Source organism: Carya illinoinensis, chromosome 7 (assembly GCF_018687715.1).
Source record: "Carya illinoinensis cultivar Pawnee chromosome 7, C.illinoinensisPawnee_v1, whole genome shotgun sequence".
Lineage (NCBI taxonomy): Eukaryota > Viridiplantae > Streptophyta > Magnoliopsida > Fagales > Juglandaceae > Carya > Carya illinoinensis.
Window position 1 is genome coordinate 26,623,189 of NC_056758.1, and position 26,361 is coordinate 26,649,549.

Here is a 26,361-nt window from a genome sequence, read left to right on the forward strand (position 1 = left end):
CCTATTTCAGGCCCACCCTCCACTATTTCAGGATCAAACATGGGGAAAACATCATGTAACATGGTTGTCATCCCACCAGAGCCTTCATTTATTTGCTCATTATTATTTTGGGCATCAGTAGCATGGTAAGATGCCTCCCCTATTCTCTCCCCATGAGCATGCCAAATGGTGTAACCTTGAGAAATTCCATAGCTAATCAAATGATCATATACCATGTGGGGCATGAACATCTTACGTAATCCACATGTTCTACATGGGCAACAAATCGGCGAATCTGTATCACAATGCTCGCATGCAAACTTCAAAAAGTCATTGACACCATCGACATACTCTTGTGTATGTCGAGGTTTTTTCATCCAACTTCTATCCATAGCTTAACTATATAATAAATATGAAAACAAAATAGAATCAAAATGCAAGATCATCAATAATTTTAAACTTCGATTATAAATAGAATAAATTATAATACATGTTGAGATACGGATTGGGAGATGGTTTAATTAAACGATGGTGATGGTTTAAAGGCCTATAATAATTTCCTTCTAGAAGTAAGGTGTACTACATGGAGCCGACAACAAACAAATTAACAAGCACCAAAAGTTAACAATTTGAGAGACAAAGATTTCTCCCTCAACATGTATTAATGTTCTACTGTATTAAGACAATAATATTATAAACATAATTTCTTTGGATTTTTCAGTTGCTTTCTTTGGATTTGGAGTCTCTAATTAATCAAGGCATGGTGGGCTTATCACATAAGCAGAAATTAGTAGAGGAAGCTCTTATTCACTCATATGAAATTGCACTTGGTGGTGGGCGTTTTATATCTATGGTATTGCAAATGATGTTAAATCTATAAATCTCATTAAAGTGACAAACTTTCATCTTTACAATTCCAACATGAGCAAATGTTATTCATGTTGAAATTCGAAGTAAGATGCTTTCTCTCCTCTGCTCCCCAAACCCTCACATAAATAACCTTATAAGATGGTTAATCTTATGGTTGGCACTGGAGCAGTGTCTGTATACCAAACTCTGTTATTACCATTAGCAATGAAATAAGTCCCATTTTAAAAAGTGCCTTGTGGAACCCCCCATCTCCATAAATCAAACATTTTTTACAACTACACAACAAAGACAACAACTCATGTCCGAAAGAAAGCAGATTCATGAAACAAATACGAAAATCTAAAACTTAGAATATAGACATTATTGCTTTGTGCCCAATTGTGCTACGTCCTTGATCTAATCGCTAAACCTAAAAAAAAGCCATTAAGGATTAAACCATTAGCATTAACACAAGAAGACAGGCCGCCCCGACAACCATTTGCTCTTACTCGTTCTATTCCTCTGTTTTCATGGAAACCAAACAAAAGAAAATCTACCAATCATACTTAAATAACTATATCAGTGATAATAGTTTGTAGCTAGGGAACTTGTAAATAAAATGGGAAACCATCAACTGTGTTGAGAAACCATCAACTTCTAAATAAAAACGCAATAAATTTGGTACTGACCTGTACGTATATGGCGCCCTCTACTACAGCCTCTGTATTACCGTGTACCGTGGCTTTCGATATGCACAATATGGAGTGCTCTGTTTTGAACCTACAAAACAGAGCCTGTCTTCTATCAATCGATGGACACTGCGACAGAGAAATTGCACTTGGTTTGAGCGGGTTTCCGTGTGGGGACGTTGTTCTGTGGAGGATAAGATGTGATTAGGCCGGGCGATGTGAAGGGACGCTCTGTTGAGCCGTTGCTCTGTCGGAACGTAATGCACGAGAGAAGTGTACGTGTGGCGGCAACCCTAGCCATGTTAATTATGGGGAAGATCAAACGGCAAGATATTACAACGCTGGTGGTGGAAAAAAATAATAATCAACATGCAATAAATTAAATACCCGACATGGCTATAAATAATTATTGAGAAAATACTTTGATCATTGGAATGTGACGTTTATGGGTGCAGATCCTTGAAGATTTAAGTATGCGTGAGATAATTAACTATGGAATGTTAAATCTATTTAAGAATCTCTTTATTTTCTATAAGTAGAGCTTAGTTGACTTTATTATAAGGATTTATTTCCTGTTATTAGTTATTGGCTTAATTTAGTTTTAGACAAATAAATGGTTCTAGTAAATTTGAGTGAATTATATTTCATATATTAAGGTTTAGTGGTCAAGTTGTTTCAAGAAAGATTTCAATCGAACTACATTTTATTATTTAAAACTAGGAGTTAAGAGTTTCTTTAAGGTCTAGTGATCAAGTTCTATATATTTGTTGTCGAAGATCTTAAGCAATTTCTTAATCATTTGATTTTCAAGCATTAGCCTTGTACAAGCATTTTCATAAGTGATATAGTATTAGTATAGTGATTTATATAATAATTTATATATAGACTTAAATTATATTACTAATAGAATTAGAGTACGTATTAGTATAAGACCATAAAGTATAAATTGTAATTAATATACATTATATACTAATGTATATTAGTATTACTAATGTACTAATATAGTCATTAAAATGAATATATTGAGAATTTATTAATTAAGCGATAAAATGTTATTAATATATATATTATATTTGCTGTCGAAGATCTTAAGAAATTTCTTGATCATTTGATCTACAAGCGTTAGCCTTGTACTCTGGCTAGGCTGCCACAATTTGATTGGCATTATAGTATCGTGTTGAAAAGTTTGTGTTGGTAGTATGTTTATATCATTAATAGTTTAGTATTACTATATCACTATAATTAATAGTATCATAGTTGTTGAGGGAAAAATGAGCATGTTGGCATATTCTTGTGAAAACCTGTGTAAAATAGTGTTGTAACAAGTGTTGTTGCGGAAGGCTTGAAGTGGGCTGGAAGTGTGCTCATTATTGGTCAAAAGAAGCGACTTCGCTCGACCCTCGCTCGACAGAGCGCTCGAGCTGAGCTCAAGCGAACCCAGGCAGAGTGTGTCGCTCGACCCTCGCTCGACACTGAGCTCGAGCGAACTCAGGCAGAGTCGACCGCTCGATACTCGCTCGACATGGCGCTCGAGCGAACTCAGGCAGATTTCGGTGCTCGACCTTCGCTCGACACTTCGCTCGAGCCAATGTTCCAGATCACTTACAATGTAGGGTTTTGAACGCCTCATTTGATGGGAACTATAAATAGAACATGTTAGCTTCTGTTCTATGTGTAGAGAATCAGAGCAAAAACCCTAAGGGCCTCCAAGAACATCTTAGAGCAATCTCTCCCCCATTTGATTGATTCTTTCTTGGAAAAACATTTCTCCACCACAACATACACAAAAATCAGCTTTTACTTGAGTCCATTGAAGTGGACATTTTTGTTGGCCGGAAGAGTCCGGAGCTGCCGTTGATGCAGAGATCGAGAGGTTCTCGTGGGAAGCTATAGGAAGGTCGGAGTTCCGACACTACATGCGTGTAGAGATCGAGTGGGTCACTCGTGGTGTTGCAAGCCAAGTTTAGCTACTACAAAGGTTTTGTGAGTGTTCTAAATTGGTTGTAACAAACTAAAGTTTCTATAGTGGATTTGAGGTGGTGTCTTACACCCGGAGTGGTTTTAGATTTTGAAGAGGTTCTTCAAATGAGTTTCCACTCCGTGAACAAAATCATGTGTTGATTATTTGTGTTATTTGTTTCATTTATTATCTGCTTGTTTGATTAATTTTCAAAAGGCCATAAAAATTAGACTACACCTATTCACCCCCCCTCTAGGTGTAGTGTTGTGTAGAACCACTGCTTTTTCAATAGTGATATAGTATTAGCACTACAAAGAATATGGCTTTTTGCATCGATTTTTTATATGTGGCAAAGAATTGGATGCAAATGTGTAGTAATTGCTTCGAGTTCCGGATGGATGCACATTAACAGCATGAGTTTTATAAAACCATGTGAGATGTTTTCGCTCGACCCTCGCTCAACAGGGCGCTCGAGCGAACTCAGACAGAGTTGAACGCTCGACCCTCGCTAGACATGGCGCTCAAGCGAACTCAGACAGAGTTGAACGCTCGACACTCGCTCGACACGGCGCTCGAGCGAAATCAGACAGAGTTGAATGCTCGACACTCGCTCGACACTGCGCTCGAGCTAACTTAGGCAGATTGGAATGCTCGACTTTCGCTCGACACTGAGCTCGAGCAAACTCAAGCAGAATGTCTAATATAAGCATAAAGTATATTACTTATAATGGTATTAGATTGTTAGTATAAGGCCATAAAGTATAAATTGTAATTAAGATACATTATATACTAATTAATATACATTAGTAACTAATATAATTATCAAGAAGAATATATTGAAAATTTATTAAACGATAAAATGTTATTAATATATATGTTATATTTAAAGCATATGATTAAATAAATATTCATGTTTAAGATTATAATAAATTAATAATTGTCTTATATATATTTTTTATATTAACATAAAATTATAATAACATTATCTTTTATATAACATAATTATATATATTATATAATATAATTTATAAAAAATATTATATTAACATCTCAATTATACATAAGATTGGAATATTTAGATCAAAGAGTAATAAGCAAGCATAATATTATAAGTTGGCGCCTTCAGCCCACCTCAAATATTCGTACATACCCACACATATAATTTCCCTCAAAATATGGTCAAAACAAAAACTAAGTTGGCGCCCTAAACGTTCCTCAAATTTTCATAAAATTTAAATTTCCCTCCCACGGCTTACACACTACAGACGTTCCGCTTTCCAGCTTATAAGTACATCTTATTCCTTCTTTTTGCTTCTAGGGCTTCAGAGTATCAACCAACAATTTTACCATCACCACACACACGCCGTCAACCAAGGAGATGCAGCCCAATGTAGCCGAGTCCTCTCCTGCACAACGGAAGTCCCTCCAACCAACGCCACCACCTTCCGCACTTGGAAAGATGCATCGAAAGCCACAGAGATGCCAATTCAAGAACCAGCAACCACCTGCATATAAGTACCGAACCAGCCTCTGTTTTAAGCAAGAAGAACAGAGCATTATTAGAGACAACCGAGGGCCATGTCTTGCTGCAGTTGGGCCATGTGTTTCTGCATATAAGCATAAAAAATCTTCTTTGTTATTCTCATGGCATTGTTTCTGTGTATGCTTTCTCTATTTCAAAAGCTATGGAACATTTTAAAAAATTTAACCGTTTTAACTTACAGAGAGCAATGAGTATTACTCCATCCATGGCACATCAAGTGATACAGGTACCAGGTTGCCATATTTCTATTAGTCTATGCATCTTGATCTAGTTCTAGATAGCGAGTTCATTTCCATCAACACTTTTTTTTTTTTAAAGATTTTTTTTTTTTTTTGTTTTCCGTTTGGACCTAGATTCACTGCTAACAAATGTCTCCGTAGTGACTTTTCAGGTTCTTAGATCTGGGATATATTACGAATATGTGGTGGCTCCATATAAGGCTGGTGCACGGTTGGCATATCTGTGCAGATTTGAAGCTGAAAAGGGTGGTATCATTTCTGTGATTACCAAATATAGTGATCTAATAGCATATGGTTTCCAAGCTGTAAGAACTACCCATAAATTTTTTGACATTATGCAGATGGAGGTCTACTGCGCGCTTCCTGAAAACATTAGTGAATATGGTGTTTTAAGCAATGTGCACAGATTGGTAAGGGTTTGAAGAAGTAGTTTACATAGAAGCCAAGATGTAGAACGAAGAGGGGCTTATTACCGAGCTTTACATTCCTAGGAAATGCATATTTACAAACAGGTTGATTACTTCAAAGGACCATGCTTCCGTTCAGATCAACGTCGGGCATTTGGATGAGAATGGCGTGTACAACGGCCATTTCTCCACCTTTGTTCTCTGTGGATTTGTTCGAGCTCAGGGAGATGTTGACAGTGGGCTTGATCGCCTTTGGCAAAAAAAGAAAGTTGAAGTTCGTCAACAGTAGAGTAATGGAGAGAGAATCTAGTTCATTATCGTGTTTGAAATACTGTTCTTAGGTCGATGCAATGTGGTCTAAGGATTTTGACTCCTTTCATTAGTTTTATGAATATTGAAATTACTTTATGATCTTTCACGTGTGGCTGTTTGAATTGTGGATATGGCATAAAATCTAATATACCTTTTACAAAAAAAAAAAAGCAATGTGCACATTGTACTAGTTTTTAAATACTGTTAATTAATGCAATGCGGCTGTAACGTATTCGTAATGGCGTTTATATTGATGTCGTTAATTTAAAAAATATGTCGGCAATGAATTAGTGGCAGCGTTTAAAAACTTCATGGTGGCGTTTAGATAAACGCCGTTAATAAATTCAATATGCTGTCAATGTACTATTAGTGACATTTAAATAAATGCCACTAATTTATATGATGCGTTGGCAACGTAATGGGGCGGCGTTTAAATAAATGCCACTAATTTATATGATGCGTTGGCAACGTAATGGGGCGGCGTTTAAATAAATGCCATTAATAAATTCGTCAAAATTACTAGTAGCGGCATTTATCGTAACGCTGCTATTTTAAAAAAGTGGTGGCGATCATATAAACGCCGTTAACAAATTTAATGTGCCACTGCCAATGTACTATTAGTGGCATTTAAATAAATGCCAGTAATTTATATGACGCGTTGGCAACGTAATGGGGCGGCGTTTAAATAAATGCCGTTAATAAATTTGCCAAATTACTAGTAGCGGCATTTATCGTAACGCTACTATTTTAAAAAGTGGTGGCGGTCATATAAACGCCGTTAACAAATTCAATGTGCCGCCGCTAATGTACTATTAGTGGCATTTAAATAAATGCCGCCAAAGTTGCATGCTGCATCGGTAATGTAGTAGCAGCGGCGTTTAAGGTAACGCCGCTAGTATATGCTAGGGATGGCAACGATAAATTGGCGGCGTTTCCAGAAACGCTGTTAATGTGGGTATTGTGGTGGCGTTTCAAAAAATGACGCTAAATTGATACAAACGCCACTAATGGGATTTACAAATACTGGCGTTTGCGCAAACGCCGGAACAATGAAAATAGCGACCCTCCAGTACCGGCGGACGGTTATGCCGTTAGAAAAACGCCGCGAATTAAGTAGCGGCGTTTTTTGGGATAGTTGCCGGCGTATAACCAACGCCGCCAATTTAGCCTTTTTTTGTAGTGTGGCTTTTGAGGCACTACATGCTATGAAGTGTACAATGACAGGTAAAGAAGGCTGCATGGCACTCAAACTCAATATGAGTAAGGCTTATGATCAAGTCGAATGGAGTTTCCTCAGAGCAATCCTTTAGCATATGGGCTTTTGCAGAAAATAGGTGGAAATGGTGATGAAATGCATAGAAACAGTCAAGTACTCTCTCCTTGTGAATGGAATAGCTCAACCTCAATTCTCCCCATCCTAAGGCATAAGGCAGGGTGATTATCACCCTACCTTTTCATCATATGTGCAGAAGCCTTGAGCAACTTGATAAGCAAAGCTAAGGAAAATGGGCAGCTTCATGGTGTCCCAGTAGCCCGAGGTCAATTGAGAGTTTCCTATCTCTTTTTTGTGGATGATAGCCTTGTTTTTTGCAAGGAAAATGCTGAAGAATGGGCTAGGTTGATTAGATTTTTGAAATGCTATGAAATGGCCTCGGGGCAAAGGTTAAACATTGAGAAAACATCAATAATCTTTAGCAAATATACAACAAGAGCTACCCAGGACTATATCACCTCAATTGCAGGAGTGAGAATATCCATGCCATATGAGAGATACTTGGGTTCACCCTTAGTGGTTGGTCAACATAAGGTCAAAACTTTCAAGGCAATCCTAGACAACATCAAATAGAAGCTGAGTAGCAAGTTTACCAAGCCCCTCACATTGGCAGAGAAAGAGATATATCTAAAAGCAGTAGTACAAGCACTGCCAACCTACACAATGTGTGTGTTCAAATTGCCTTTAAGCCTCCTTCATGCAATCAACAGTGCAATGGCTATTATGGAAAAAAAATGGGGCAATCCAAGGGTGATGGAGGACTAGGATTTAGGGACCTAGAGGTTTTCAACAAAGCTTTACTCTCTAAGCAATGTTGGAGAATCCTTCAGGATCCTAAATCCCTGGCAGCACAGGTGATAAAAGCCAAGTACTTTCCCAAGTCTTCTTTCTTACTGGCTAAGGTTGGTTCAAAACCATCCTATGTGTGGAGGAGTCTACTAGCTACTAGAAATGTGGTGGAAAAGGAGTCCTACTGGAGAATTGGCACAGGAGAGAAGACCCATGTATGGACAGATTAATGGATTCTCAATCCTGCACCCACCAAGCCCTTGAGTACTCAGAAAATCTTAGAAGCAAATGCAATTGTCTTTGACCTCATTGATCCCCACAACAAGTGCTGGAAATATGATCTAGTTAAGGAAATATTTGACAAAGAGGAAGGTGCTCTAATTCTGAAAACACCTATAAGCCCACTTAGAACAGAGGACAAGCTAATTTGACATAGAACAAAAGGAGGTACCCTTTCAGTTCGAAGTGCTTACCACTTGGAAAAAAAACAAAGGAGATGGCTGCCAAGGGTCAAGCATCATCGAGCACATATATCAACACAATTTGGAACAAAATTTGAAGGCTACAAGTCACCCCAAATGAGAGAATATTTCTCTGGCGTGCATGCCAAGAAGCCCTCCCAACCCAATCCAATCTTTATAAAAAGAAAGCAGTGCAAGATCCCTTGTGCCCGATATGCCAGAGAGAGGAAGAGAACTCATTACATGTTCTCTGGACGTGTGAAGCTGCCAGAGACGTGTGGGGACAGTGTTCCAAAGGGATCCAGAAGTGCATACTATCTCACACTCCCATGTTATATCTTTTGGAAAGGTTATTCTAGATTCTCACTGAAGAGGATCTCTAAGAATTCACAATAGTAGCAAGAAAACTATGGCTGAGAAGGAATGCTTTCATTTTTAACAATGAATTCTGGACTCCAAATGTAATCCTCAAAGAAGTGAATGATAAAATACAATGGGAGCAAGGGGAATAAGGCATGGTTACCCAACAGGTTCACATGAAAGCCAAAGCATGTACTTTCATGACTGAATGGAGGCCACCACCTTAGGACTGGTTTAAAGAAAATTGGGATGGGGCTATCAACCAAGCATAAGGAACTATTGGGGTTGGGATTGTCATAAGGGACTGCCAAGGCATGGTCATAGCAACTCTAAGGAAAAGAAAGTCTCTCCTCACAGACCCCTTCCTGGCCGAATTCTTTGAAGCTCTAGTTGCAGTACAATTTGCAAGAGACCTGGGGCTATCACAAATAGTACCCGAAGGTGACTCACTCCAAGCCATACAAGCACTGAAGAAGGACCACGAGGCATGGTGTAGTTCCAGCATGTTTCTTTATGAAACAAAATTAGGTCTTACTAAGTTCACAAAGTGGGAAGTCTCTCATGTTAGGAGAGACGGAATTAGGTCTTACTAAGTTTTCAAAGTGGGAAGTCTCTCATGTTAGGAGAGACAGGAATACTATAGCTCACTCTCTTGCAACAAATGCTCTTACCATTTTAAATTGTATTATTACTATGGAGGAATACCCTCCATATATTTTACGTTCAATGGAATGAAAGGGACAAAGGCTTTTCCTTCAAAAAAAAAAAGTTATCCCCTAAGGATTTCCAAATTTACTATTTAAACTCATTCAGGTGCAGAGCGAAACCTATTATACATTTGAGCAATAATGCTTCAAAGAATTCATGTAGAATACATTTTTTACTTACAATCATCTTATGAGTAGTGATTCAGCTATTCCCTTTATAGAACTCTTACATTTATAAGAGTTATATACACATTTTACTATGAGAGACGCTAGGACCTGGGTAGACTGTAAAAATCCCTTTTATACCATCTAATAAGAAATTGCCACGTCATAGTTTTATGGATAAAAGTTTACAACTTGCCTCACACAAGTAAAATACAGCCCCCTTCCCTCCTCTTACTGTGATTCTCTCTCTCTCTCTCTCTCTCTCTCTCTCTCTCTCTCTCTCTCTCTCTCTCTCTCTCTCTCTCTCTTCGAAATACACTAGATCCACAACCACATTCACAACAGCAGCCCCTAGAATACATTAGTGAGCTTGTTTACCAAGTTCGTTTCATGAAAGAGATATTTAAGGATTATTTGTATCCTTTGTTTTAGTTCTTGTTAAATTTTTATTTTTGGATTTTTTCTAATCCACTCAATTGTTAATGTGGTTGTGTATTTCAGCTTTTGAGAGAGAGAGAGAGAGAGAGAGGGAAAGAGGGAAGAAAGCAAGAGGGAGAGCAGAGTAAAAAAAATCATAGTACATGGAAGAGGGAGGGGATGTACTTTACTTGTGTGAGATTGGTTGTAAATTTTTTTCCATAGAACTATGACATGATAGTTTCTTATTGGATGGTGTAAAAAGGGTGTTTACACCATAACCTGTTTGAAGTTAAGCTTTTTTACTATTTATACAATAGTTGATAGTAGGGTTGTACACCGATGGGTTCGGCGTCGGTTTCGGCGCCGAACCGAAACACCACCGAACTCTTCAATGTCCCTATTAAATCGGCCGAAACCAAGGGTTTGGGGAGAGAAAATCGATCATATCGGTCTCGATTAGCATCGGCGCGGTAGTCGGTCTACCGTCGGTGTCTTTTGTGAAGGAGGAGGTGTGACGCCTCCAAATCCCCACGCACGAACACGAGAAAATCGAGACGTCCGGATGATGACATCACGGGTCATCACCCTATCGACGTGTGCCAAGTGTGTGTAAAAGCAACAAATGTGCACGAAGAAACACGCAGCGAATAGGGTGATGACCCGTGATGTCATCATCCGGACGTCTTAATTTTCTCGTGTCCGTGATTGGGAATTTGGGGGCGTCACAGGAGGAGCTGAGGAAGAAGAATGAACACCGATGCCGTCGTCTGCCATGGATGATGAACGAGTTGCAGAGAGGAAGAACAGGTACGGGGAAGAAGAAGAGGGGTTGGGGGGGTATGAACTCATTTTGAAATTGCGCCATTTGGCTTCTATTATATTTTTTAAAAAACATACATGCTCTAAACGGCACCGTTTCACTGTATTAATATATTTGAAAAAAAAATAAACAGACCGGATCGGTCGGTTCAGCGGTTTCCCAGGGGGCCAAACCGGCGCCGAACTGCCGATGTCGGTTTCTCTTCAATTTCCCTCGTGCCGGTTCCGGCCGGTTCCGTACTCCGGCCGTCGGTCTGATCGGTTCACGGTCGGTTTGGTCGGTTCCTGTACAGCCCTAGTTGATAGTAGGTAGGATATCAAATTACACGCCTAATTCAGTGAGATAAAAAATACAACGAAAACTAAATCTTTCAAAATAAATAAGTGTTAAGGCTCAATGCTAGAAAAAAAAAAAAAGGATTGTGAGGTTTTTATGAAAGAATGTTTTAAAACTTGTAATGTTATATGTTTTGAAGGTTTCAAATGAGTTGTTTATAGACATATGAGTTTTCATTTTGAAATTTGAAAAGACTTAAATGTCAAAAAAAGAAGAAGAAGCATAATTCGGTTTTCAAATTTTTCAACATATCATATCATACACTATGAAAAAGACAATCAACCATTTTTAAAATTTTTAATTTTCAAATTTTTAATCATATCATATACATGTTAAAAAGGATAATGAATCTTCTTTTAAATTTTTAAATTTCAAACTTTTAATCATATCATACACATACACTTGTGAAAAAAAACTAACAAATTATTTTTTTGGATTTTCACATATATTATGCACATGTGGAAAGGACAATAAATAAACTTTCAAATTTTCAAATATTCAGACTTTTAATTATATCATACACATTTGAAAATACAAATCGATCTTTTGGGAGTATTTATTAAAAATATTTTTTGAGCCTTAAATTTTTATTGAATTTGAAAGTGATAAACAATAAAAAATACTTTTAAAGTTTCATTTGTAAACTTGTTTCATTTCTTACTCATGCTTGATTTGTTGATGCTCTTAATATTCAAGACCCAACATGTAGGGAAGGGTTTTCCTTTTCTTTTCCTTTTTTAATTATCAAAATTATTTTTTTTTTCTTTTGTTTTTGTTACTTTTTTTAAAATTAACTTTTTAAACGGTTGTAGATTTGTAAAATTTATATTATTTTAATAATATGATTAACGTGTCACTTTTATACCACATGTTGGATTCTAAATGGTTGACACATGGCAAGTAAGCAGTTAAAAAAACAAAAAAAAAAAAAAACAAAAAAAGTGTTGATGTTAAGGCTCTTTTAGAACTATAACCAGAAGTTAGGATTGTTGAGACTCCAAGCCCAATTCAATTGGCCCTAGTTGTAGCACGTTCCTTGAAAGATTTGGGCCACTTTAGTCAAGGAGATCACAATGGCCAGCTAGTGTCCACTTTTATTTACCATTGCATGCTCAATTAAATTTAAAATCAGCTGACTAACCTTAATTGTTGAAAAAATTTGAACTTAGTTGAGTCGGAGTGCTATGACTAACCTTAATTGTTGAAAAAATTTGAACTTATTTGAGTTGGAGTGCTATCTGCACCTCCTAGATAGGGGATGCTCTTGTCCCAACCCCGCATGGGCAGGAAGGATAGTTTGGGCTTGCGTAACCTGGCATCGCCACTATGGGTGCATGCTGCTATCCATATATTGCGGGGTGGATTGGCTCCCCAACCATCTGTCCACCGCCCACCTATGGTGAAAAATAATCAAAAAATACCAAAAATAAAAACCTAAAAACAAAAACAAATCCACAAAACCCAGATCCATCCACAACAAATTGGGAAAAGAAAAGATAAAAAAATAAAATAAAATAAAACAACAATAGATATGAGATTCTGAGCAAAGAGCCATGGCTATAAATGGTCATGAGTCTCTTTGCAAACCCAAAACCATTCCATGCCATGGTTCCATGTTCGTTCGTGCTTCAAGAAGGAGGAAAAGAAAAAATGGAGGAGGAGGAGACGAGACTCAAGAGAGAATGTGGGCTCTACCATGTTGGCAAGAGGGAGAAAGAGAGACAGCAACTGGGGGGAGGAATAGAGCTCGAGAGAGAAAAGGAGGGGAAAGAAAGAAACGGGAGGGGAGAAAGAAAAATAAGCGGGGAGGATTAAACCTAACCCTAAAAAGACATGGTTTTATTTTTAAATAAAGTAAAACCTTAGATGAAATGATTTCTTCCCAAAATGATGTTGTTTTATTAAAGAACACTCAAAGATCACGAAATTTAATCCAAAAAAATTGTTTACCTTTCAAAAGTCCATGAACATAATTAAAAAGACATCTTGTTAGTACACCCAACGCCAACATGCCATTAATTTGTACAGTCCTCCACAATAAATTGACCCATTACAATACTACTACTAATATATATATATAACTATTTCGTCTTATGATATCTAAAAACGATTGTACATGCAGTTTTTAGTATTCATCAATAGACTTTGAGTAAATGAGAATATCATCAATGTAAACAATGGTGAAATTGAAATTGGTGAATGAGTTGAAAATGTTGTTCATAATGTTTTGGAATTCGCTTGGAGCATTCTTGAGTCCAAAAGGTATAGCATTTCACTCATAATGATCAAACGGGATAGTAAAAGCAATCTTATATCTATGTGACCTTTCCCCAAGGAGAGCAACATCTTCTTCTTCTACTAGCTATTTCGCCCAACTCTCCTTCATATCACCCGTATTTCTCCTTTGAGTTTATTAAGAAATCTATTTTTCCACCTTCTTTATAATATTTTATAAGTTGTTTCACTTTAAATAAACGTGATTATTTTTCTTATACTTTCTTTTATTTTTCATTTATCATTATTTTTATTTATTCAGTCGTCTAGTCCTTAATTTCATTATTCATTAATACCAGTTACCTGGTTCCCTAATATGAATTTGCCAGTCATATTTTTAACAAGTACGAAAGGAAAGTTAAAATTAAAATTATCTTGGCAGACATGAGCAGTGTTAAGCTCATACTTGATTTTCATTTGAGATCATTAGCCAAGAATAATTTTTCAATAAATTTGTCATAATATAAATACATCCAATCATGTAAGTTTTAAATCTCAAAATGTTAGTACATCCAAAGACTATGCATATTGCTCTCTCTACAAAACTAAAATTCACCTTTTTTTTCTTTTTATCATTTAGTGATCATTCAAACGTGGCATGCGCGAAATCACTTGAATAGATCTTAATTTGGAAACAAAGATTAAGATCTGTTTAGTCTAAGCAAAGATAGAATAAACATGATTATGAAAATATTCGATAGTTTTTTCAAGATTCATTGAACCTTACTCCTTTTATCTTTTATCTCTCTTCAAGTTGTTCTCTTATATTGGGGATATACATAGATGCAAATAAAAGAAGTGGAAAAAATAAACTAAACTTGTCTGATAATCTGTCTCATCAAAGGCATTGGTCATTAGTGAATGATGACAATGTCATTAACAATGGAACTATACAAAAATCATGCTTGAAGAATGGGGCAAACATTCAATCCTCAAGCGTGACTTCTCTAGCTTTAAATAAAAGCAACCATGCATAACCACTAATTCAACCCTTTGGATACAATCAATCATTCATTATAATCACTAATTCAAGCCTTTCCTTCCTTTAGATGAATGCATCATTTTCTTTTTCTTCTTCTATACAGATGTATACATACATGATCATCTCTCCATCCGATTATGCCTTTCGGCTTAGTTCCAAGTCTTTTCACCAGCCTTCATTCCTTTTGCTTCCTTTCTATGATCAAGCATTAGACAAACCTAACCCATATTTCGTACGTACAATATTCAAGCCAGTAATATCGATTCAATGATTGGGAAGGTACAATTAATTTCTCTCTCTGGCCTCCATTGGCATCAACAGTTTCATGAAATGCTTTCACTGTTTCTTGTGATTGATGGGACAGGAAGGCGGCCACTGTGCTTTGACTTTGAGTAGTAACCGGCCTAGAATCCCGGCGGAGTGCGTCATGAATAATTTCGATCGATGACCATTAATATCATGTATAGGAGTACTTTTAATTACGAGTTATAATTCTAAGTTAATTCTTATCATCATACATGATATATAGTTAGGCATCTATCATATGTTGTGTGAAATCACTGAAAAATCTTCAGATTGATGAGATTATGGTAATGAAAAATGGACTTGATTTGATTGACTACTTAATTTGTATCCTAGACCACTCTGTTCAACCTCCTTTATTTGGTTTTTTTCAACCTCAATTTATTCTATTTGACTATAGATATTAAAGGAAAGGCCTCCACAGTCGATCGAGCGTCCTGCTTCCACAAAACAGAAAGGTAAAATAAAAAATAAAATCCAAAGGATATATATATTATGATGCCTATCTTCCAAAGGATATATATTAGGATGCTGTTATGTCCATAGATGAATTCTACCAAAGGTGGCCACCGACCAGTGTAAGGTTTTTTTTTCTTTGTTTTTTATACATTTTTTTTAATATTTTTAAATATATATTTTTTTAAAAAATTCACAATACCATTTAAAAACACTTCCTTAATCACTAAGTAAAAAAAAAAAAAAAAAACAAAGGAATCGGTGGATAAAGCATTATCGATCCGATCCTATATATTATATATGATGCTTATTTGCATTCAAAATGTTCATTCTAAGTCTACGTACGTTTGATAATGCAACTCTTCTTAAATATTCTTACATATGTTTAGATCAAATTTCATTTCCAAACATCTAGCTTACAAATTCAAAACATTTTTTAATTTCAAATTTTTAACATTTTCATTTAATTATTTCATAATAATTATATAGATTTTTCAAATAAAACATAAAAAGTTATAATACAACTTTTTCTTTAAATTTAAAACAAAAGTAGTATTAAAAATTATATTCAAACATTTTTTTTAAATTTTATAATATTTTTATTTAAATTTATTTTTTCTCTCATTTCTCAAAACTCTAATAAAATATCTTAACTCAAACTATTTCATTAATATTTACAAATAAATTAAGATATTTTAAGTATCCCAACGGGACCTTATATCACTTAATATTGGTTCTTACAATATAGGAAAATCTCAAGATTTTTAATTAGTTGGACTCTTTAATTTATAAATATATATATATATTAACTACATTGTTCATTTCCCAAAATTCCATTAATGAATTATCTCAACTTTAACTATATATTTTATTATTATTTATAGATAAATTGAGATATTTTAAATATTCAAACAGACCTTATATCAGTCCAATCGTTATGTCCCGTAATGGCCACTCGGGAGACTTGCCGGTGTCAGGCCGCGAGAGTCAAGAGGCCAAGGAGACGGGAAGTTGTGCCACATCCCATGATATAGAGAGAAGAATTAGAGAGGAAAGCCGCAGGACATTACAATTTTGATCTTCCTTTTCTAAAGTGACCCAAAAAAAAAAAAAACACTTCGGCATAGGAAGTATCCTTCTCGGGTGTTCGAAATTCATTCTCTGTGCACAGGTAGCAAGGTGTACCGAAATTTACATCAACATACAGTACCTTAAATTATATAAGGTATTGTCTTCGATCGAGTACTATCATCACATTGAGAAATACATGCAACATCGAATTAGATAATATATATCCCGCCATACATTATCACACAGTACTGTTGCATGAGATATATATCCCTCTCAACATGATATATATATATATATATATATAATGGAATATTGATGGAATAACGATGCGGTTGATTACTAGCATTGCTGAAATTAGAATCGATGCGAAAACTGGACTAAAAGTTGATTTTGTCAAGTACTTGGGGCAAGAGAATCGGCTATTTGTTAGAAATAAGTGCAATTTGTTGCTTGCTTGAATATTGCAACACAACAATCGGCTTTAGTTATGATCAGAATCTTAAGCAAGCGTACGTGTGGATTATAAATTAAAGTACATGCTGTCATGGAATTAAGAATATTACTGCATGTCACCTTTTTTATTTTATTTTTAAGGTTTTAGTGGCAAGTGTCTTACTGTTGTTAATGCTAACTACAGTTAACCATCATGGCAGATTTCTTTCCTATCTTAATGCAGCAATATTTCAAATGCCACTGACAAAGTGTGAACCACCCCGCATGCTGCATCAAATTTGTACTTTATATATATATATATATATATTCATAAAATGTTAAAAAAAAATTAAAACTATATATATACCATGTTCTTTTAAAAACTCCTTAAATATTATAGTACTACTATATGCTAGCTCTTTAATTAAATTATCTTGTGAAAATTAAATAGCTAGCTAGCCTACGTGGAAATGCATATGATCACTCAAAATCAACCATATTCCCATGCAATTTGCTGCATATCCAAATTGCATGCATGAAACCACTAAAAAAGAACTTTTATATGTCCGCCCATCGCTTTCTCGAAAACATTATGCGCCCCTTCCATGTTACTCAGAAGTCCATATTATACACTTCCCAACCCCCCCCCCCCCCCCCCCCCCCCAAAAAAAAAAAAAAAAAGAATGCAATCAACATATGCCTTTAAAAATCATTAATCTATGCTAAGGAAAATGAGGAAAAATAGAAGAAATTAACTTGAAAGGAATACTGTTAAGACCACCTTTTATCGATCATTATGTTGACTATGATTAAATTAAATTCCAAGCTTAAAGTGAGTGAGAGATTACCCAATTGATCCACTTGGCCTAGCTTGAAACCCCAATAATTTTTCAGCCTTCTCATTCTTGTAGCTTTGTATCCTCATATATATATATATATAGCTCACCTTCAAGACCTATGATATTAATCTGCAAGTTTTTGTTTGCCACAGGCCCAACACTACATTCTCTGATCCCAGTTTTGATCCAGCTTGTTGTAATTGATAATCACCATAAACTTCTCCAAGAAAGGTTAGGTTTCTTCTAAATTATTCATCCACCATGTATGCATGTTGCTGTTTCTTTTTTCTTTTTCTCATGATTTCTTTCTAGTTTGATGTTTGATAAAGTCTAGAAGGAAAGCTTTATTTAATTATTATTTCTAATTTTGTTGCTGTTTTTTTTTTTTTTTTTTACCCTTTTCTTTCAATAGTTGCATCATGGGATTCTCCTCCATGCTCATGTGCAAACAAACAGTACAACCATTATTAGAGTTTCCATCTGGAGGGCTGAAAATGGATGTCTTCAATCCTCACCGGATCAGACATAAAGAAAAGGTAGTCATTGTAATGGGAGCAACCGGAACCGGGAAGTCAAGACTCTCCATTGATCTCGCCACCCGATTTCCGGCAGAAATCATAAACTCCGATAAAATGCAAGTGTACGAGGGACTTCACATAGTCACCAACAAAGTAACCGAGGAAGAGCAACGTGGGGTGCCACACCATTTGCTAGGGATACTGAATCCCACTGCAGATTTCACTGTAACAAACTTCTGTGACAAGGCCTCTATCGCGGTCGAGTCGATCTTGGGACGAGGCAGGCTTCCGATCATAGTCGGAGGCTCGAATTCTTACATGGAGGCCTTAGTTGAAAACGATGATTACATGCTCCGATCAAAGTATGACTGCTGCTTTCTTTGGGTGGATGTGTCAATGCCTGTGCTGCACTCATTTGTTTCCAAGAGAGTGGATCAAATGGTTGAGAATGGGATGGTGGATGAGCTGAGAAACATGTTTGATCCCAATGCAGACAATTCAAGGGGGATCAGAAGAGCAATTGGGGTTCCAGAATTCGATCAGTATTTCAGAAATGAACCATTTTTAGACAGAAAACAACGTGGGATTTTACTCCAAGAAGCAATCAATCAAATGAAGGAGAACACATGCAAATTAGCATGCCGACAACTGGGGAAAATCCATCGTCTGAGAAACATGAAGGGGTGGAATATGCATAGGATTGATGCCACGGAAGTGTTCCAAAAGAAAGGAAGATCCTCAGAAGCAGATGAGGCAATATGGGAACAGGTGGTGGCTGGACCAAGCAGAGTGATTGTTGGCCAGTTTCTTTACAATCATGTTGCCGCTTCCATGGCCCCTACAACTCATGTTGCGGGGATTAAAGTCAGGAATAATGTAGGAACTGCTGTTGCAAGCGCAACTTACTAGAGAGAGAGATATATATATATATATATATATATATATGAGCAATGTTATGTACAGTCGTGGAATTGCAAACGTCGCGCAATCGCTTTAAAAAAAAGTGGGGTCCATGATTAAAAAGTTAATTTTTTTTTCATGTGGGTCCCATATTAATTCATTTTTTTCAAAACGACTGCACACCGCTTGTACAATTACGACTGTAAATATCATTTCTATATATATATATATACATATATATATATATACACATATATATAATCGATATATATATTATATAGGATAATGATACCTTTACACTTTCTTTATTACTATTTTACTATCTAGTTATTTTTTTTTTTTTTAATTCATTTGAATCTGGATTGAAAATATAAAGAAATGATCTTCTTGCATAATCTAGAAGAAAATAAATTTAATCAACCAACATATAAATCATGTAATTTAATTAAAAATAAATCTTCTTTTGCTTTTTGAGTCAATTTTATAAAATTAAATTACATAAATATCTTGGTTAATTGAAATTATTTTCTTCTATATTATACAAGAAGTTCATGTTTTAGAATTTTCAATCCAGGTTCAAATAGAAAAACAGAGAAAAACAAATAACTGGATAGTAAAATAATAGTAAAAGAAGTAGAAATATATCATTACCCTATTATCTATAGGTGGTTTTTGTTTTTTTTTTTTTTTATGGTTTCTTTTTCTTATCATTATAATTGTCAATTGATCAGTTATAAATAATTGTGAGGTGAGAAATAAAAGTGTAGTGAATAATTAATGATATATAGCTATTATTTAATTAAGGATATTAATTCAGAGTTTTTTAAACATTTAATTATCGTCCAATATTTGAAGTAATTAAACTTCAAAGCAAATAATTAATGGCCCGTACCGCTCAAAACCAAACCATCATTTGATAATCCAACGGCTGGAAATTGCATCCCAAAAACATCTCTATATATGCTTTATCTATAATGAGATTTGATCACAAAATTAAATTAACAAATTACTTGAGTTGATGTGATACATAAAATTATAAATTTATTTTTATTGTAAAATAAATCTAACATATTATATAAAATTATATCAGTTTATGATCAATTTATCTTTATAAATTCTTTTTGTACTTGTAACACTTCTCATCTTTATATCAACAATTTTGTTAGGTACAACCAACCAAGCAAAACTACGGTGCGACTGGCTGTTTTTATTTTATTTTTTTGTTTTGTTTTGTTTATCCATTTGTTAGATTAAGAAAAAAAGGGACCCAAAAGTCTTTAAAGCTTGAGGAGTGTAAGAAGATGTCGTAATAGCAGTGTTTTCTCACCTCTCGTGAGACAAAGTAAAACTTCAGTACTTTTGGTCTCCAAAAACTTTAGGTCTCACACCCTGTGAGCTACAGTTATTGTGGTCTGTTGTTATTATCCAACGTCTTTGAGGGAACGAATGGAAGTAGACAAACTGGCAAAACGGTGGGAGAGAATACAATTATCTACGGATGAGAACTTATACTTCCACGTGAAAAAAGAGGGTCTCAAGAATGATAGCAGACTAGAAAAGCATTGCATTGTGGATAAATCTCTAACCGAGAAGAATGTTAACCGTGAGGGATTTAGAGAAACTATGTCCCAAGTTTGGAGGCTTGAGGGATGGGTTAGTTTTAAGGAACTTGGAGACCAGAGTTTTTTGATCGAGATTCAGAATAGAGAAGACAAAGATAAAGTGCTGAATGGAAGACCTTGGTTTTATGATAAAAGCCTGTTAACTTTACAAGAACTGGATGGCACGGAATCCATCAATGGTCTAAAGTTCAAATACAAACCTTTTTGGATCCAACTTCACAACCTTCCGTTAGACACAATGACGGAAGAAGTAAGTGAAGAGCTAGGGGCCTCCATCGGGCATGTCATCAGAGTGGAGGTGGAGGCAGATGGTCGTGCATAGGGAATATGTTTACCGGTTAGGATTGCAGTGAACCTCCATAGACCACTTTTAAGGGAGAAATGGTTGTTTTTCAATGACCAAAAAATCTGGATCTCCTTCAAGTATGAGAGGCTGCAGAGGTTTTGTTTTCAATGTGGTACATTGTTTCACAAGGGAAAGAATTGCATAAGGCAGTGCTATGAACCACAAAGAAATGAACAAGAACATCAGCAATTTGGTGCATGGCTTAGAGCTCAACCTATGCACAATAATGTCTTCAACGGGCGCAGGTACGGCAACGCTAAGGGTGGTAACTAGCATCGACAGCAGCATGGAGTCAAAGAACACGGTGTAAAGGAGAAGTCCAGGCCAGAAAGCCATGTTTTCAAACAGGAAACTTTGGCGCTAAAACAGGATGTGACTAAATAGGAAAGGCAGGAACAAGTCCACGGAATTAGTAAAAAGCAGCAAGATATGGGCGTGAAACTGACCAATGAAGATGTAACAGGTCATATGGATGAACCTCCCATCACAAGATAGCTGGACAGTCAAACTCTCAGTGCTCAGGAAACAGTGCACATGCACGAGGTAACCTTTCTGGAAACTGAACTTGAGATACAAAATACTTCATACCCCTCTAGTATGGAACTTGACCCTATCTCAAATAAAGGGCCTAATGGTGCTCAAAATGCAGTAATAAACAATTTAGATGAAACTAATAAGGAACTAATTACTCTTGGAGGACTAGTCAAAGGTATCTTGAATGACAAAAGAACAGATAAGGAGTTAGTTAAGGGGACTGAGAAAACACAAATAAGGAAGTGGAAAAGGCTTGCTAGAGGAGGTTTAGACCAAGATGAAGGTGGTGGGATGGTGGCTTTGGAAGATGTATCAAATTACCCTCTCAAATGTCGAACCAGAAGTAGCCAAAAGAGGAATATTGCAGTGAATGATGTTAAACCAAAACGCCAAAAGAGGAAGAATGATCCCAAGGAGAACAACAACACAATGGCAGAGGCTGGCTTCCAACCCTACCAAAAATAATGAGCATCCTAGTGTGGAATTGCCGAGGGCTTGGGAACCCTTGGTCAATTAGAATCCTTAGCAAACTTGCTAAGGAAAAGGGCTCATTCTTAATTTTCTTTGTGGAAACTAAGAGTAGCAAACAAAGAATGGAGGCAGTCAGGAGGTCTCTGAAAATGGATGGATGCTTTGCTGTTAAAAGTGTGGGAGTGAATGGAGGAATTGCTTTGCTATGGAAGGAAGCATGGCAGGTCAAAGTGGTTAGTTATACCAGATGGCACATTAGTGCAGTGGTTAAGGAAGAGCTTTGTGACAGAACATGGCAATTCACTAGGTTTTATGGCCACCCCGAGACAGCCAAAAGAAAAAGTAGTTACCAGTTACTTGAGATGTTAAAGCCTTTATCACCTGTGGCTTGGTTGTGCGCAGGAGATTTCAATGAAGTGCTGCATCAAAAAGAAAAGGAAGGAGCAGCTAGCAGACCATACAACCAAATTGTAGCATTTAGACAAGCTGTTGATAGATGTGGACTTTATGATGTGCATCACCTGGGACAACATTTTACCTCGTCTAACAACAGAAGGGGCAAGGAGTTTACCAAGGAAAGAATAGATCAAGCTATGGCTAACAAGGAGTGGAAAGAACTCTTCAGATATGCAACATGTACTGCTCTAGCAACAGTAAAATTAGACCACTCCCCCCTCTACATAAACACACAGGTCCCAAACCAGTGCAGGAAAAGGTGGAGTCCAGAATTTAGGTATGAAGCTGCGTGGGATCTACATGAAGATTGTCATAACATAGTGGTAAATGGGTGGAAGAGCACCAGCTCAGCAGGTGTTTCAGGCTACACAGTGAGACACAAACTGGAAACATGTCAAAAGGCTCTACAACAATGGAGGAAAAGAACACAGCAAGAAAACCATAATATCAATGCAGAGACACTAAAAAGAATAAGCCATCTTCAGAACACTGGAACTGGCTCCCATGTAACAGAAATGCAACAACTCCAAAAGAGAGTAGAATCCTCTCTAGTTGCAAAGGATGTGAAATGGTGCCAAAGGGCAAAGCAATACTGGCTAAAACTTGGTGACAAAAACACACACTTCTTCCATCAGCAGGCCTCTCAAAGAAGAAGAACCAACACAATTAGAAGCATAGAGGATCAACAAGGGAGAGTAGTTGCTGACCAGGCAGGAATAGGTGAAGTTTTCACTAGTTATTTCTCTTCACTATTTTCTATCTCTTGCCCCACTGGTTTTGATGACTGCTTGCATGCCATGGAGTCAAAACTAACAGTTGATATGAAGTCTTGGCTCTCAAGGCCATTCACCCAAGAGGAAGTCAGAGGTGTTGTGTTTAAGATGAATCCATTAGGGTCACCAGGATCTGATGGCTTCCCAGCACAGTTTTATCAAAAACATTGGCAAGTGGTGGGTGAGGAGGTATATTCTTATGCACTCGAAGTCCCCAATTGTAGTAGGTCCCTTCAAGATGTTAATGACACTTACATGTCCCTTATTCCCAAAGTGAAAAACCTCAAGAAAGTAGCTGAGTTTAGACCAATTAGTCTTTGTAATGTGTTGTACAAAATTGTCTCTAAAACCCTTGCTAACAAAATGAAAGGTATTCTCCACAACCTTATCTTATTGAATCAAAGTGCTTGTGTCCCGGGTAGGCTCATTTCAGACAACATATTAGTAGCTTATGAAGTTCTACACTCTATGAACTCAAGAATGAAAGGAAAAAGAGGATGTATGGCACTAAAACTTGACATGAGTAAGGCATATGACAGGGTAGAGTGGAGTTTTGTAGAAGCTATAATGGTTAAGATGGAATTCCCACTAAGATGGATTAGGCTCATTCAATCTTGCCTTAACTCAGTATCCTATTCTATTTTGGTTAATGGAGAACCACAAAGGAAATTCATGCCATCAAGGGGACTTAGACAAGGAGACCCTGTGTCTCCTTACATTTTCATCATGTGTGCAGAAGCCCTTACTTCACTTCTGAAAAGAGCTAAACAAGTTGGACAGATTACTCCTGCACCTATTGGAAGAGGCCCCATCACAGTTAATCATCTGTTTTTTGTAGATGATAGCATACTTTTTTGTCAAGCAACAAACAAGGAGCTCTCATGTGTCCTCAAAGTCCTTGAAGTTTATGGAAAGGCATCGGGTCAAGTCTTGAACAAAGAAAAATCCACAATCCTATTCAGCAAGAATGCACAGACAATGGTTAGGACATAAATTTTGCAGCAAGCAGGTGTTAAAGCTACCAGCAATTTCGAGAAGTACTTGGTACTACCAGCTGTAGTAGGGAGGCAGAAAGTGGCAAACTTTCATACACTCATTGATAAAACCTGGGCTAGGATGGCCAACTGGAAGAATAAGTTTTTATCAAATGCAGGGAATGAAGTCCTCTTAAAAGCAGTGCTACAGGCCATTCCCACTTATGCAATGAGGATTTTCATGGTGCCAACCTCGATTACAAATAAGCTGAACCAACTTATCAGGAAGTTTTGGTGGGGCTACAATGAGGATACTTCAAAGATACAATGGGTCAGGTGGAATCAACTCAACTACAGCAAAGAGGCAGGTGGTCTTGGTTTCAGAGATTTTAGAAGTTTCAACCTTGCTTTGCTTGCTAAACAAGGGTGGAGGATTTTACAGAATCCATCCTCTTTAGCTGCTATGGTCTTAAAACAAAAGTACTTCTCAAAATCTGGGTTGTTAGATGCTACACTGGGGTCAAGACCTTCCTTTGCGTGGAGAGGAGTGTGTGCAGGTCTGGAAGTTCTAAAAGAAGGACTCGTGTGGAGGGTGGGCAATGGGCACAAAATTAACATTTGGAAGGACTGGTGGATAACTTCTTTCCCATAAAAAAAAGTATTCTCTACTCGACCAGTGGGTTGTGAATATGAAAAGGTAAGTGATCTAATTGACAGTGACCTCAAAACATGGAAACATCCTCTCATCCAGGAGCTGCTATCCACACAGGAGTATGAAGCTGTAAAAACAATACCCCTCAATATTAGAGGTAGGGAAGATAGGATGGTTTGGCATTTCACCACCAATGGTCAGTATTCAATAAAGAGTGGTTACCATGTTCACCGATAAATGGAAGCTGATCTTCAAGAGGAATCATCTAGAAGAACACAAGTCAAGCATATATGGAAGAGTATATGGAAGCTAAGGACTACTCCAAGTGTCAAATAGTTCACGTAGAGAGCATGCAATGAGGCCCTACCAACACTAGCAAACCTGAAGAGAAGGAAAATTATAGAGGAAAGTAGTTGTTTTATCTGCACACGAGCCACTGAAACCTCAAGTCATGCCTTGTGGAGCTGTGTTGCTACTCAGGATGTGTGCAAATAAAGCTACAGAAAGGTCCAAAAAATAACCTACCATAGTGACCTCTTCTTTGATATTTGGTCCGTTCTAGTAGAAAATCTAGATGCTGCTGAGCTAGAAGAGGCTGCAATTACACTGAAAATGATCTAGATGAGAAGAAATGAGCTCTATCATGGGAAAGGATTCACTCATCCGACTAGACTATATCAACAGGCCATTGAAGAGTTGTCCACTTTCAGAGAAACCATTGTAACGGACCAAGGAACAAAGAAATAGGTTGGTGCAACAGGGCATAAGTGGTCCAAACCAAGGCAGAATTTTTACAAGCTCAATTGGGATGCAATTATTAAAGCAAAGGAGGGAAGAGTTGGGATAGGAGTGATAGTCAAAGACTACCAAGGCCAGGTGGTTGGTACTATAAGAGCTTAGAGACCTTTAAGAGGGACTCCTTTCGATGCTGAAGCTTATGGACTGTTAGTTGACTGTTAGTTGCAGCGGTGTTTTGCAAAGACTTGGGACTGCAACAGATCTGTTTAGAGGGTGATGCTAAACGTGTGGTGGATGTGCTGCAGAGCAAAGCACTGGATTGGAGCTTAGGGGGTGCCTTATTGAAGATGCAAGAAGGGTACTGAATTCAAGTGTCAACTGGACAGCATCTCATGTCCATAAAGAGGCAAACATGGTAGCACACCAACTTGCAAAAGTAGCTATAGAGATGGCAGATGTCTATGAAGTTGAAAGTTGTCCAAGTTGTGTTTTCCCTATTGTACACAAAGAAATGATGTAAACAAGTAACTCTATGTCACTTTGGACCGTAGAGAGTTGTGTTCCTTTATTTCATGGTTAATGAGATCAGTATTTCAAAAAAAGGAAAAAGAAAAAAAGGGACCCACCAAAAAGATTGGGGCTGCTTCCCCTCTCTTTATCTTTGGTATGCGTACAATGCCATGGGTGGGGCAAGTCTTAAGCAAGTACTGC

General features: G+C 36.9%; 1 protein-coding gene and 1 pseudogene across 1 annotated transcript; both read left to right on the top strand.

Annotated features, from left to right (window-relative positions):
- Nucleotides 1-5,706: 5,706 nt before the first annotated feature.
- LOC122317376 lies at nucleotides 5,707-6,111 on the top strand (annotated as a pseudogene).
- An 11,598-nt stretch (nucleotides 6,112-17,709) lies between these two features.
- LOC122316917 (adenylate isopentenyltransferase 3, chloroplastic) lies at nucleotides 17,710-19,191 on the top strand. The gene is made up of 2 exons (XM_043133763.1): nucleotides 17,710-17,897; nucleotides 18,079-19,191. The coding sequence occupies exons 1-2, from the start codon at nucleotides 17,785-17,787 to the stop codon at nucleotides 19,091-19,093; spliced, it is 1,128 nt and encodes a 375-aa protein (XP_042989697.1). The 5' UTR covers nucleotides 17,710-17,784; the 3' UTR covers nucleotides 19,094-19,191.
- Nucleotides 19,192-26,361: the final 7,170 nt, after the last annotated feature.